Here is a 15,600-nt window from a genome sequence, read left to right as displayed (position 1 = left end):
TTTATTGACTGATAAGTGTAAATGGTAGTTATTATATTTAGTTTGTTGATTGAATTTAAAACGTCGAGCACTTTGAATCGAAACTCAGTAGTTGAATCACATCATACACTAATCAAAAGACCTGAATCTTATCAGATTTAATATCACGTAGAGTTACTGGTCCTCACTTCAAATGAATATTAACAACCATCGCACTACCGTCTGGCTCATCACAGTTACGAACCTTCAAAACATCATATGCAAAATTGCATCCTAATCTTGTTCTTTCAGAAAATAAATTGTGATTATTCAAAATGAGATTGTCTCATATTCATATTAATCCGTGAACGTTTACAATCAGTCCTAGTATCATGGAATCTTTAAACGACACCGAGTATACTTGGACCATAAATTCTATAAAAATCATTTCAACTTTCCCAATCGTTAGATTCCCAAATGGTTACAAAAGTCTTCTGAAAACGCCTAAGTACACATGATAGACGAAAATAATTAGTTAGTTACAGTAATCAGAAGGGGTGTTTGTGGAGATTTCATTATCTTCACAGTTGGAATCATGAGTAATTTGAAGCTAGACCACCATGGAGAACCTGAAAGCACTGGACGGCCGATTCGTCCTATTATGGGACTCCTCAGCAGTGCGCATCCACGATCCCGCCTCGCGAGACTGCTAGGTCCTGGGTTCGAATCTCGATCGCGAGGTGGGATCGTGGATACGCATTGCTGGGGAGTCCCATAATATGACGAAACGGCGTTCCACTGCTTCCAGGTTTTCCATGGTGGTCTAGTTACAGTAAGTTTAGAACGAAGAAATCCATAATGATAGGCGCAGGTTTAAAAATTAATAGTGTCCAAAAGTTTCAGTAGATTTTCATACCTATAATGAATGAGAATGAAACAGTTGATCTGTTCTAGGTAATATTTAATGGTTCTTTAAACTATACATAGTAGTTTTCAACTTTCAAAGCTTTCATAGACAGATATGAAGTCTAAAGCCTAACAAGCCATTACAAGATATTTGAAGAACATAGAGCTGTATGACATTACTTTATCAAAATTCTTTATAGGTTTGATATGAACACAAACTGATTTTTATTACAAGATCAACTTACTTGAGGCAAACTAAGTGGACGTGGATGTTGATTACTTGTGTTATTATTATTATTATGTCTTGTTAAATGACCAAGTGTATGATAAGTAATAGCTCCACGACTTGTAGTTCTTATTGGAGGATTTGGTGGACTTTGATTAAATGAACTAGTTTCATTTAATTCTAATACTTCATTAAGCTGTAAATGATCTTCATGGATATTGGTATGATCTATTAATGGACTATGTAATTCACATTGTTGTTTATTTGAACAACAATCTGATTGATTTCGTTTTAATGATTTCTCTAATGTTCGTCTTATTTGCCATGGAGAATTCAATGGACATATAGGTGAAGAAACATTTAACATTTCTGTTGTTGTACAATCTTGTCTATCTATTGTAGAATGATTATTACTATTAGTATGTTCTAGAAAATCTTTATGATGTATATCATCTGTATTTAATAAAGGTTGTCTACGATAACCTGAAACCATCCAGTCTTGATGAACATTATGTTGATAATCTTGATGTTGTGAAGTTGAGGTAGTTACACTTGATTCATCATTACAAACCTGTGATAGACATACAGGTAAAGGTGATAAGACTTGACATATAGATTGATGTCGATTAGTTGATGATGAGATCGTAGGAGAATTTTTTATACTTGTAATGTTCTTCGGTTTATTCATAGTTGATAGTGTGTGATTCAACAGATCACTACATTGTACTTTGGTAGTACATTCATCATGTAAATAAACTGGTGATATTTGTTTACGATGTAATGATGCACTAGCACTACCACTTAACATCATCAATGGATTTGAGTTGTTTAACCAGGATTCACTAACTATTACAGAGTTTGTCAATGTATTATGATTATGATTATTATTAGCTTGTTGATTGATATATTTCATATTTTCTGGTGAATAATCTGATAGGAAAAGTTGTGGATTAAGGAATTGTTGAGTTAGTTCTTGTTGTATATGATAATGTTGCTTCTTATTTGACATTGGATTACTAATTATTCTGATACTACATTCTTGACCCTAATATAATAGAATTATATATGTATATATATGAATAAATATTGGATAAATACATTTTATAATGATCATGAACCCATCTAGGTCAGGAAACCACTGAAAATTTGGAAGCATTGAATGACCATTTTATTGTAGTATAGGACTCCACAGTAGTGTGAATCCATATCCCCACAACCAGGATTTGAGCCTAGAACCTTCTGTCTGTTATGTGGACGTTAAAACTCTCGACCACTGAGCCTATTTTTAATTACTTAGAAGTCTGACTTTAACCATTTTATGATATTGTACGACTGTTTATGATTATCTTCAGTAGATGTTTTCCTACTGGTAAAAAGCAACCATCTAGTGCTTCCAGGTTTTCAGTAGTTAATTAACTTAGAATGGTTCTTGATCTCAATTTTAATCAACATTCTCTATAGTCATTAGCTGTCAATATGTAAAACTGAACAATGACCGAACAATTTATTCATATTCAATTACCTAATGCATAATACAGAGTCGAAATCACTTTGGAAACAACAACATAAACATTAGTGAAACCCCAATAAAATTAAACCAGCGTTTCGAACTTTACTATTAGTTAATATCAAATTATATGGTATATACTATTTAAATTATGAAAGAACTCTAGTATACATATACATATCCTATGACAATCAAATCTTAGAAAAAAAAGAATTCTGGCAAGATCTGAAATAAGATTTGAGACCACCAGTCTGATTTTCTGTTGGCTTAAACTAAACAAATTTTAATCAAAGATGGATAGTGACTAGAAGTATAATCCAGGACGCGCGTTTCATCCTATCTGCACAAGCAAGTAGCTATCAGAAATCAGTAGCTGAGTGGATAACGCGATGGCGTTTAAAGCGAACGGTACTGGGTTCGAGTCCCAGAGTGAACATCAACTCTCAGATGCAGGTACATCCAACTGACGAGTCTCAAAATCGAATGAAACGCGCGTCAAACTGGATTCGACTGCTATCCACTATCCATCTTTGCTTACAATGCTTGTGAATTAAGGTTATATCGAGGCAATACACACAGTATGCACATATGGCCAATAAGAGACTGACCAGTTGCAGTCCTAATCATTATTAGGAAGATTCAAGCAAACAATACCAAGTGAATGTAAACAAATTTTACTTTCGAGTTTTCTTAAATCAAGATATACTTATATCGCCTACAAACAGAACATCAAATAAACGATAACTTGATATTAGGTAAAGTTACCTTTGACTACATCTCATTAATATTCAATAGATCACAATAAAATTACTGTATTACTTAGGGATTTGTATAATTACCATGAAAATGACCAAAGAAAATCAGAAATATTCATCCCAAAAGACCGATGATACCTGATAATTTCGCTGCGTAAATGCTGTTGTATGACGTTTTAAGTGACGACCAAGTGTTTGACACTCATTCTTAGGTGTGTTACTAGCAGGTATAGATAATTGATTATATAAAAATGAATTAGGTTGTATTTCATTTGTATATCCAAATTGTTGTGTAAGATTATCCTTTGCTACATATAAGAAACGTGAATCTGATTCTATATTGTCTGAACGTAAAGTATCTTGCCATACACTTTCACGATATGGTGATTGTAATAATAATAAATCCGCTTCACCAACTGATAACACAGCGGTTGTAGAATTTTTTTTCACTCCATTCAATTGTACTGGACGTTTATTTGGACGAGATAAGCTGGCATCTATTTTTGGTACACCATTGCTATTACCATTATTATTAATGTTATTAGTAGTAGGAGTTGGCGCTGTTGTGCTAAAATCAGTTAATTCCGAATTATAACCAACAGACTGACTATGGTGATGATGATGCAAAGGAAGACAGTGGTGAGAATTTAGGTTTTCATCTAGTTTATCAGTTTCATTTTGTCCATTGATAACATGTTGACGACCAACCCATACCCAACTTGAATCACGATGTAACAATGGCTGTAAATAATCATAATAGTAGGCATAGATTATGGAAAAATTTAAGACATTAACCAAAGAACATTTTCTAATTACACAATTGTATTTATTAACACTATTCACTTCTATTTAGTATACATATTATTTATTATTTTATTTATGTAAACACATATATATTGATACAAGGGGCACCAGATATATATGCGCCACACAAATCTAATTTGATTTGTGTGAGGGGTGAAATACTACCCGGGTGCCCAAACCGAAGCAGGTGGTTTCCTTAGGGGGCCACACCCGGAGTCTTTGACCTGAAGATCTGATCCATAAGGCAGTGGAGCATCGTGAGGAGATGCAGTTCCATGGTAGCCGGTGACCAACGATTGATTCATACACCATTCGTTCCCTCAGGATACTGGAGCACATGTGCACCATTGGTTTGGAATCAGGGTTTTCCAACTCGTCTAGGTGAACTTTCCGTGTCCAACAACTCGGTTAAAGCGCCAGACATTCGCTTTTCGTTCTCTCAATTTCGTAAACAACACCCCCACCACGAGAATGCAGTGAGTAGGACTTCTCTGGTAGAGGCTATATTCGCGTGGCCATGTGAGAGCATTTGTCGAGGGAGAGTGGACTCTCCCCACTCTCTACCGTACCAGGGCATTTGCGGGCAGCATACACATACATTATAAGCAAAAAGATAGATATATTATTTGTACCTGACAATATTTTTCAAGCATTCCTATGGTTTAATACAACGGTAAAGGTGAAGTGTTCACTGGATTATTCACGTTTCTTTCTACGAATGGAGTACATCATTAAACATAATATGTTTGTTTAAAATGATGCTTGCCAATATATTTTACTTCAAGGGAAATATGTATTTCATGATGATTATTTATCCACTCTGATCAAGTCTAAATTTGGTTTTTGTCATGAATAAATATCGTCTGATTAATGACTGATAACCAAGAAATGTTGGACAGCTATGTTAGGTGGTTGAAGGTAGTTGACATGGAAATGTTGGCCTCGGCTTCGAGCTATTTGACATTCATTAGTTAAATATACCTGTAATCTTGAGGAAATTAATGCTCACTGATGAGTCCGAATCCGTGTTATGCAGTTTCACAGTCTGAGATGCTACCACTGAGCTATTCGGTTGAGGTTTTAAATGCCTAGAGGTGGCACCTTAGTCTGTGAGTTCATGGAACTCGGGCTTGAATCCCCCAGGAAGCATTGATTCCCTCAAAATTACTAGTACACTTTGCCGTTGGATACAAATAAGCATGAAGCTTAGATCCAGGACTACTCTTGACTACCCTCAACCCCCTAGTATCTCAACACAGTGAGCATGATGTCAAGTTACGTAGACCAACGACCACGTTGAAAACTGACTGATGGAATTCGATTAAAAATTAAAAGAATTAGATAAGAATGACATTGACCGTTATTCAGTTATCAATCAATTGTTACTGTCGGATATTGATTTCAGCTTATAATTATATTATGAAGCAGTACACACTTTTCACATCACTTGACATTTATTCGGATAACTTAAGATTTTATGGTGTGAATGTCACTTTTAGACAGCCGCTAAATATCATAGGATCAATTAACATTGAGTGTTCAACTACCTTACAACGGACACGAATGAATTGCATCAATCATGATGTCTCATTGAAACTACTGGAAATGATTATACTAAGATGATCAGTATGAGAATTTGCCAAAATTAAAGTGTTTTTACAGTTGAATTCAGGAGTCCATCTAAGCTAGATCCCCATTGAAAACCTGGAAGCACTGGACGGCTGTCCAGATTTTCAATGGTTTAACTTAGGTGGAATCACGATTTCAATTAAATTCAACAATCTCCACAACCTCAAACTGAAAATTATATTGTGTTCACCAGTGACCAGCTTCAAGATGGATTTCTCAGAGTTCTAGTGAGAAGCCGTGACCAATGGAGTCCAATCCGTATCGATTGTGAGACAACCATCCACCGCAGACAATGGATGAAAGGTTGCGCAAAATCGTGAATCGATTGAAGTTAGACATTAACACTGTTGGATGTTAGCTCAGTAGTTTTAAGCTCAAGTGTTAGCGTGCGATATTGAAGGTCCTGGGTTGGAGTTCTGTGTATGGGATCGTGAATGCGCACTGTTGGGAAGTCCTGTACTAGGACGAAATGGTCGTCCAGTGCTTTGAGGTTTTCAGTGGTGGTCTAGCTTAGTTTGACTCTTGAATTCAACTGTGAATATAATAAGATGAAACAAGTGTTCAATGCTCTTTCATTTTCAATGGTTCTTTAGGTTATATTAATCCACGACGAAAATCCACTTCGATTCAAATACAAATTCATTTTGTTATAAATACATCAATATAGTTTGGAAACATTTCTAAGCTCACTGTATACCAACAATGACTAACATCCATTAACGATCATGGTCTATTAAAACTACATTTAAAATGATATTGTTATTATATGAGATCAGATGATGTTCAAAGCTCATTCACCTAATCAGAAATCTAAGTGATAACTTACAGGTCTGACAAAGAGAGGAGGTTATTACCTTTAGAACCATTATATAAGATAGTATTCAGTAGTTTATATTTGAAACTATAGTCAATTCTGGTAGTATTGGTAGAACACATCAAATTAAAAACAAGCCTTTCATTTCCTAACTGAACCTCACAAAATCTAGTTGGATATGACTTTTGCTCAAAACGACTTGGACAACATCATCGGCCACTAATAAAAGAGTAATTGGTAACGCTTGAAATTTGAGGTCAAAACGTTTCAACTCTGATTATAGCTCACCTTGTGTTTTTGACGACTGCTAAACACTGATGTAGCATATCGTTTAGTGCGTTTCCGTTCTTTATTATTATTATGATTATTAATGTTAGTGGGCAATAGTTTGTCTTGATTATCAGCATCACTTTTTGAATGATGTTTCCAATTATACTTTGGGGAAGTGGAAATAGCCGACATTAATTGACTATGATCTGTCATCTCATTATTATTGGATACTGGATCAGTAAGTGTTAAAGACTGAGAGTGATTGTTATCATCATTTGGTGATTTATTAAATTTCCCTCGAACACAACCACTAGCAATACTACAGCTACCATCACGAGTAGCAATGTCGGTACCATCAGTGTTATTCATATTCATCTTCTCCCAACGATAACGTACAACGACTACTCCACAATTGACAGCAAATACAAGTCCAACTACAGCAAATAGACCAAGTAAAATATACATACTCATCTCTAATGCAGGTCTTGAACTAGATTTTGCATCATTAGCCTTGTCATTATTTTCACTAATACCACTGTTACGACTGCCACTCCTGGGATTAATGGATAGTTTATTTTTACTATCTTGTAATAATTCTTTATTTTCTACATGATTAGTATTTCCACCACCAACATCAGATAAAATAGATAGTCTGTCGTCTATATTAATATCATCAGAATTTATAGAAACAGTATTAGATAGTTGGGAGTTTTGTGGACTAGAGATTTTATCCGATGATGACGATGAAGATGATGAATACACAGGATGATAATAATCCAGTTTGTGAAATCCAGGAGCATCTTTAAATGCCATAGAACCATGTATATTGCTTTCATTGGTCTTGATTTCCTGTCAGATGTAAAACAAACATACCATTTAGATATAATAAAACATTTCAGTGTCTCTAATTCGATGTACTGATGTATAAGAATCCATCAGTTGACTTTATTTCGTAAACAAAGTGTTTTAAAATAATGTGGATGGCTTGCAACTCAAAAGGATGACTGATTACGTACTGAAGTCTCTCACCTGAATGAGTAGATCTATGAGCTTGGATTTACATTTAGGTTGATAAAATTAATTTCCAAGTCATGCAGACGTATGGTCCTATGATGTTGGTTTGAACAACGATAGAATGTGCAACACTAATAAACTCTGTTCATGTTGTGTTTAGTACTAAACAAAACGGATTATACCATCAATTAATATCAGAAATTATGACCTTTTAGTAATTCTAAATAGATTTTTTTGGATTTATCATCATTATTTTGAGATGGTGGGGAAAATTTGTAGCTCAGGTGGGTGATTTTGATGTAGGTTTGTTCTTTGAACTGGATGGTTTGGTCGTGGAGCTTTCATCGTCCTTCTGAACGAAATCATCAGCGCATACTTCGGGTAGAAGTGAATTGTTTGAATTTCTCCACATGTGATTCACATCGAGGTGCACAGGATAAGTTGATGATGTCGTTCAGAAGGACGATGTAATCTCCATGACCAAACCATCCAGCTCAGAGAACAAACCTACATCAAAATATCATCACTATTTTCAAGGTGATGTTGCAATTCTACCCTGAGTTAAATGTAATTCCCACTAATAATGTTGAAGCCACTAACAGCAAACATCAAAATACAATAATAATAGTAATAATAATAAAATATTCTGTGATTATGACAGCTTAAAATATCAATAAATTCCCATTCCGTTTGGAATGATTGTAATCATCCCTTAAATGTACGTAAGATCCTTCGTAAAACGGACAATATTACACTGTTTAGGTAGCAAGTTTACGATGTATTTTTTGGTTGTACCCAATAGTGGAATACAAGACATCCATTTTATCCTATTTGAGACTTATTAAATAGATGTATTTATATCTGAGTATTCATACTCATACTGAAACTATAACCCAATGCTTATCGCTACTAAATGAAACGTATTATTCATTAAGCTAATGAATTTAGATAGCTAAAAATTTGAAATCTGAAGCCATTATTGAAACATCGGCCAAAGGTTGAACAGCTATCATCACAGATATCCTAATTGAGGAAATAATTAACTAAATATAAGTAGTAATTTTGAAATAATAACTGTATACATCTTTGCTTACCATGCTTGTGAATTTAGGCTATATCGAGGCAATACGCACAGTATGCACATATGCCAATTAGAGACTGACAAGTTGCAGTCCTAAAAACATCAATGGGAAGATTCAAACAAACAATACTAAGTGAATTTAAACTTCACCCAATTGCACAAGCAAGTGGCTATCAGGACTCAGTCGCCGAGTGGATAACGCGATGGCGTTTGAAGCGAAAGGTACTGGGTTTGAGTCCCAGAGTGAACATCAAGTCTATGATGCAGGTACATCCAGCTGATGAGTCCCAAATAGGACGAAGTGGCGCGCGTCTTGGATTCCACTGTTATCCACTATCCATCTTTACTTACTATTGATTGGAGTTGTTTAAAATCAGTAGTACCAAATAAAAATAATATATATATATAATTGTCAGATATTTACTTGTATAGTTTTTGGGCTAAATTCATTACTTCTTAAATATTCATTCACAGAGAAACTATTTTTAGGTGTTATTATTTCACCACGAATACGAACATGTGGAACTAGAAGATTACCACTTGGTGATGTTAGTCCAACTTCTAATATATCCCCTAATTAAAAGAAGAAAAAAAGGGTTGTACCATTGTAAATAAAAAGAGTTGTTTCATTAGAATGACTTGTGATAGAAAATTTGTGACAGTCGACAGAAAGCACAGAGTTTAGGTTGCATGCTGATTGATATTTATAAGAAATGTGAGTTTGAAACCTTCAGAGAATTGTAATGTATGAAAATTAAATGAATCTATCTATCTATATAAAGAATTCGTCTGGTGTATATGAATATCAGTTTAACAAGTTACCATGTGTGATTACAATACAAATCGAGAATATGTACTACTTCTTTTAATCCGTTCGAAATTCACTTTTCAATACAAACAGTGAGATAATTGAAACCTTATTAATAATGATGAAAACGTCATATACACTGAAAAGGCTAGCGGTTAACTGAACTTAGTAGATTAGCGAATAACTCCTTTGATTTTTGAAGCAGAAGATAATGGGTCCGGATCACAGTATGAACATCAATACAGGTGCGGATATATCCAGCTGATGAGTCTTGGATGGGACGAAAAACACTACGTGAATTTCATTGCCAAATCCATCCCATCTGTTCAGTAAAATATCATTTTCTTTGTTTTTAGTCATACTTTTATAGCGAACTCATTTGAAGTATCTGTGCTGATACCGCTTGATATTTACAGTTTACTGTGAAATACAAAAGATGAAAATGAATTAGTTTTACTGATTCGATTGTAACAGTTTTTCGCTGCAAATAGTAATCAATATTCCACAGTGCAAAAAAGGATACTAAAATGTTTCCACAATGTATATCTAGAGCTTTGATTCTTACTATGCCGTATACTACTAGACTACTTGAACGATCGAACCCGCAACGTCGCAAGAGAGAAGACGGAAGACTAGTAAGTAGGAATTTTATTCCTCAAATCAGTGTCAAAGTATAGTACAGAAATCTCATGTATTTATAGTTTTTGGCTGAAAGTAAATCATCATTTTGGACAGACAATAGGCACATAAGGAGTCATTCTTATCCATCCAGTAGGGAAGCTACACGTCGACATTCTAGAATATTCCCCTAGCAGTGATTAGATGGAATGTCTTCGGCTCATTCTGAACTTCCTAAGGCTTCCTAGAGTTTGCCAACGACCCATCCTTACAATATTGATTTCAAGTTTAGTTTACATGACGTTTAGTTCTATTGACTTTCGAGTAAGTTTCTTTAAAAATTCATTTTTCAACATGTCTGAACTAATGTTCGTGACCAAACTTGCTTTCATAAGCTAACTTAGATACAACTTCAAAAGGTCAAGAATGTGTAAAAAGTAAGAACATGATTGATATACTAGTGAATAGATGAAGAATAACATTCTTCATATGTACATATGAATAACAAGTTGAGCCGGTAAATTAAGGATCTTTTCAGCACAATCACATCTAAGACTCATGACTATCGTTTTAATACAAATAACTTTAAATTCAATACAACTACACAAAATTTCAAAGAACATGCTTACCAGAAAATTTGATCTTTCTATGAAGAAACCATACTACTGGACCAGACCAATAATTACTTGCATTAATTAATGTTACATTCTTTGCGATTCCGTTGCGTAACATACTTCTGTATGTTTGTTGATTAATTGGTATGGAATGATCACCAGTTCGAAGTAAATGTGGTTTCATACGTACTGAACGACGGGATAAACCACGAAAACGATCATTGTTTCGTCGAATAAATGAAGATTTCGATAAAATCTGAGAAGATTCTGATGATGAAAAAGTTGAAATCGGAGATACTTTTCTAACAGAACGTTGTTTTCTTTCTACCAATCCAGGTGAACTAGTTTCAATCCAGAATAAATCAGGTCGACAATTTTTAATTGATAAGTTTAATGGAATTTTATCTTTTCCATAAAGTCGTTCATAAATCTAAAGAAAAGAAGTGATGAGAAATGTATGACTTAATTTTGTTTTAATGTTCATATATTATTTTACCTATAAACAACAAAACGTTTTATAAGCAAAGATGGATAGTGGATATCAGTGGAATCCATGGCGAGCGTCTAGTCCTATTTGGGACTCGTCAGCCAGACGTACTTGCATCTGAGAGTTGCTGTTCACTTTGGGACTCAAACGTATTACCGTTCGCTTCAAACGCCATCGCGTTATCCACTTAGCTACTGAGTCCTGATAATAGTCTACCATCACATGCTAAATGGTTTTAGTTTATCTCATCTCAGTATAAAATGGTTGCTGATACCTATCCTTTAAGAGTAAATTACTAATTAAAGTAATTGGGTGAAATGGTTTATAATTGATTGTAGTGACATAGGTCTTATTTTGAATATTATTTATAACTAATAGGTGAAAAGAATTAAAACTTAGGATCTAATAAAAGACAAATAGTGAATCAGTCTGCTTCACTATGGTTGATTTTGAGCCATGTCAGTAAATGTTACCAACCAACACATTGATCTCAGTTATCTTAAGGACTATAACCTGGTCATTGTCACTAATGAATTGATCTTACGTTACGGTTTGACCTCCCCTAAAGTTTTTCCAACTTAGTCCTATAAAAGCCAAGAATATGTTGAAGTACGCAGTTATTGGGCATAAGCAAAACAAAGTCCATTCACCTTAGTAGATATAGATTCGCAGGCTGATCAATCATTTCACTATCCTCACTTAATCATCTCATTAAACGCAAGATTTCCAACTCATTCATTCCAAGATGCTCACAAATCATATAACCAGAGAGTATTATGAACAGGACTACCATACAGTATATTCTCTATAATAATGTAAGTTTAAACAACTTAAATTAGTAGATACTTTTATATCATGTTGTAATGAATAAAACACCGGTTGGCGACAATCGAATGTATCTAAGCATAAATTACAGACTGTCTCACTAAATTCTGATAACCATACAATGAATAGTTAATTTGCAAAATAACAACCAATTGTCACAATCTTCACTCTTCCTTCTGTAAATATTAGTTCATCTTCTCTAATTTCACTCTTCATGCATTTTCTCACTAATTGCGCTTCATTTCAGTTCTTTCCTTATCGGTCTTCTGTCAAAATACATCCAATGTCTGACCATCGCCATATACTACTTATGAGGATAAAAGTAGACCACACTACAATATGTTCTTTAATAGATCACTCTATTTCATCTCAACAAATTTCCAATAAACTAAACTCTACCCCCCAAAAAATATGATCAATTTATCGATATTCAATTTTTTTTCTACAAAATCTATATCTAATCCCCTTTGTTCCATTTTTATTCATTTCTTTCCCTGGATACAAGTTCATTTAGTATCGACCAGTCAACTATCATTTCAATAAACTCTTTTATATAATTTTTTTTGATCTAAAATCAATCTTAAAAATTTATTTGCTCCTTTCTATTTATCTATCTATCGGTTATTATTTGATTGGTTGATTAATCCGTTTATTTATTGATTGTAGAATTAATTAAATGGATACCAACTTTTATATTAGGAAAAATCAAAGTTAGAACATAGGAGACTTTAAAAAAAAATTGGATGATAAAAATTAGTTTATCTATCAATTGTATCCATGTATGTTGTTGTTGTTGGTGGTGGTGATGATGATTACAATAATGATTGAGTTGTTCAATTGAAGTTATATAAACAAAATTGGTTAACATCACTTAGTATTGTTTGTTTGAATCATCCCATTGATGTTGGTTAACATTTTATCCATTACACAAGTGATTGATCACTGAGTGGTGATCAATGTAATGCGTGTCAAGTCCTTCTTAGTGCTGATCGAATGCCAGCGGCTTGAATAACTCGGTGGTAACGTCTCTGGCTGTGAAGCTGAGTGACACAGGATCGAATCCGCCAGGGAGCACCAGTTCCCTCAAGATTACAGGTACACCTTGATGACGAGTGCCAAGTAGCACGAAACCCGGGTCTAGGGTTTCCTGTTGACCACCTACAACCACCATCTTATTTTATCCATTTATTTAACCTTTTTTACAGATTTTAAGTAGTATGTAGTGTATGAACTGATTGACTTGTTTTCACTGGTTATGATTAGTTTTTTTGTATGTAACATTTGTTATAGACTGATTTCATAAGGGGTATAACTAAAGATCAAGGAGTACAAGACAGATTTTTTATTCTAGTATGTTACTTCTTGGTAGTGTACATTCAAGACAATGTCATGTAAAAACAAAGGACTTTTATATTCATTTAGTATTGTTTGTTTGAATCTTCCCATTGATGTTTTTAGGACTGCAACTTGTCAGTCTCTAATTGGCATATGTGCATACTGTGCGTATTGCCTCGATATAGTCTTAATTCACAAGCATTATAATCAAAGATGGATAGTGGTTAGCAATGGAATACAGGACGTGTGTTTCATCTTATTTGGGACTCGTCAGTATGCACATATGCCAATAAGAGACAAACAATAGTAAATTAATTTAAACTTCACCCAATTGCACAAGCAAGTGGCTATCAGGACTCAGTATTTGATAGGATAACGCGATAGCGTTCGAAGCGATAGGTACTTTATTCGACTCCGAGAGTGAACATCAAGTCTACGATGCAGGTACATCCAGCTGACGAGTCCTAAATAGGACTGAACGCGCGTCCTGGATTCCACTGCTATCTACTATCCATCTTAGCTTATAAAGAACCTTTATATTTTGCCGTAAATACTTAACCGTTAAGACTACTGAGCTGGCTTCTTTTACTTCAAGCTCAGCTTTAATCAATTCGAAAGATAACGTAACTAATATTTAATCCCACTGATGAAAACCTTTTTACTCTTAATATTGTCTGAACTCCACCAATCACTTACTCTTTCTTGAAATTTTTGAACATCTTCAAAGGAGATACTAGTTAGGTAACTTTTATATTCTATTTGTAGGAATTCTTTGAATATGTTTTAATTTAGAGATTCTAATTATTATGGCTTTAAATGACAATAAGACTGAAAGTAGCTATCTTAATCGTAAGGATTGTAACTAATAAATGTCTATGTGAAAGACCTAAGCTTTTTATCCAAATATAAAACTTCATTGTATACGTTACTCATTATCTGCTAAAGTGGGTAACGTGAATAATGACTAATAGCTGTATATTTTGCATATCATAACATGATAATGTGTTGTTATAGTTCTCTTATAGATTTAGTGAAACAGACTTTGTTGAAATGAATTGGAGAAACCATATAACTCAGAAGATCTGTTTTATCTGGTACTGTTGTTTGTTATGGCTTTTGTTTTATCTGAACATTTATTCTTCACTAAATGCTAACAAGTTGTTTTATCTAACCAAGTGTATCACTTGACATTTTCATTGTAATCGTCCGCTATATTTCTTGAACAAACGATCGGATTATGTGTAACAATGTTAACAAAATTCTAAGGAACTAGACGTCATTATGAATTATGCTTTGATTTTATATGATTCAAAGGAATCGATAAGGAACATTGGATATTGATTTTGTTCTAATTGATACTAATCAGTAAAGTTTGGTTACCCAAATTAGTCAATCTATTTCCAGCATCATAATTCAAATACCCGTTCGTTTTGTGGTAAGATAATATTTTGTAATTTTTTGAATCTTCATAGAAAGCTTTGATGTTTGAGGAATAGAAACCAATCACTTATCCTTTATATTAGAGGTTTATCTGTCAAAAATATCCAACATTTAATAGTTATCTTAGAATATATGAAGCATTACTTTCCATGGCTAGGAAGAAGGGATCAAGACAGTGTTTCTAAATTAAGTTTGAAATCAATAAACAGATTTTTTGGCATCCCATTGTCTCATCCCACTCAAAGTGGTAGTTGCCTTCGATAAGAATAAGTTAAAACAATAATAATAATAATCAAACTATTAGAATCATGTTATGAATTGTCTTCTCCCTGTGTAAATGGTCATATTGACTAATTGTATAGAGAGTTCTGCCCCGAAATGCTCTGGTACGGACGAGAGTGGGGAGGGTCCGCTCTCCCTCGACAAATGCTCTCACATGGCCACGCGTATATAGCTTCTACCAGGGAAGTCCTACTCACTGCCTTCTCACGACATTATTGATTTTTACG

General features: G+C 34.1%; 1 protein-coding gene and 2 non-coding genes across 3 annotated transcripts in view; 2 read left to right on the top strand and 1 right to left on the bottom strand.

Moving 5' to 3' along the window:
• Nucleotides 1-15,600, bottom strand: part of Smp_177000 (hypothetical protein) — a gene marked incomplete at both ends in the record, with an annotated part of 71,028 nt that overhangs the window by 4,404 nt on the left and 51,024 nt on the right. Inside the window, 5 exons of the mRNA XM_018799773.1 lie at nt 1,110-2,135; nt 3,491-4,093; nt 6,888-7,528; nt 9,418-9,537; nt 11,020-11,434. Coding sequence (XP_018651529.1) covers nt 1,110-2,135; nt 3,491-4,093; nt 6,888-7,528; nt 9,418-9,537; nt 11,020-11,434 — 2,805 coding nt within the window. The remainder of the gene's footprint in view (nt 1-1,109; nt 2,136-3,490; nt 4,094-6,887; nt 7,529-9,417; nt 9,538-11,019; nt 11,435-15,600) is intronic.
• On the top strand, nt 2,964-3,030 carry Smp_tRNA_00190_Sup_TTA.1.1. Its single transcript has one exon. It is a non-coding gene (tRNA).
• On the top strand, nt 9,145-9,211 carry Smp_tRNA_00259_Pseudo_TTG.1.1. The gene has a single exon. It is a non-coding gene (tRNA).

This window comes from Schistosoma mansoni, chromosome 3 (assembly GCF_000237925.1).
Source record: "Schistosoma mansoni strain Puerto Rico chromosome 3, complete genome".
Taxonomy (NCBI): Eukaryota; Metazoa; Platyhelminthes; class Trematoda; order Strigeidida; family Schistosomatidae; genus Schistosoma; species Schistosoma mansoni.
This window is presented reverse-complemented; position numbering and strand designations above follow the sequence as displayed.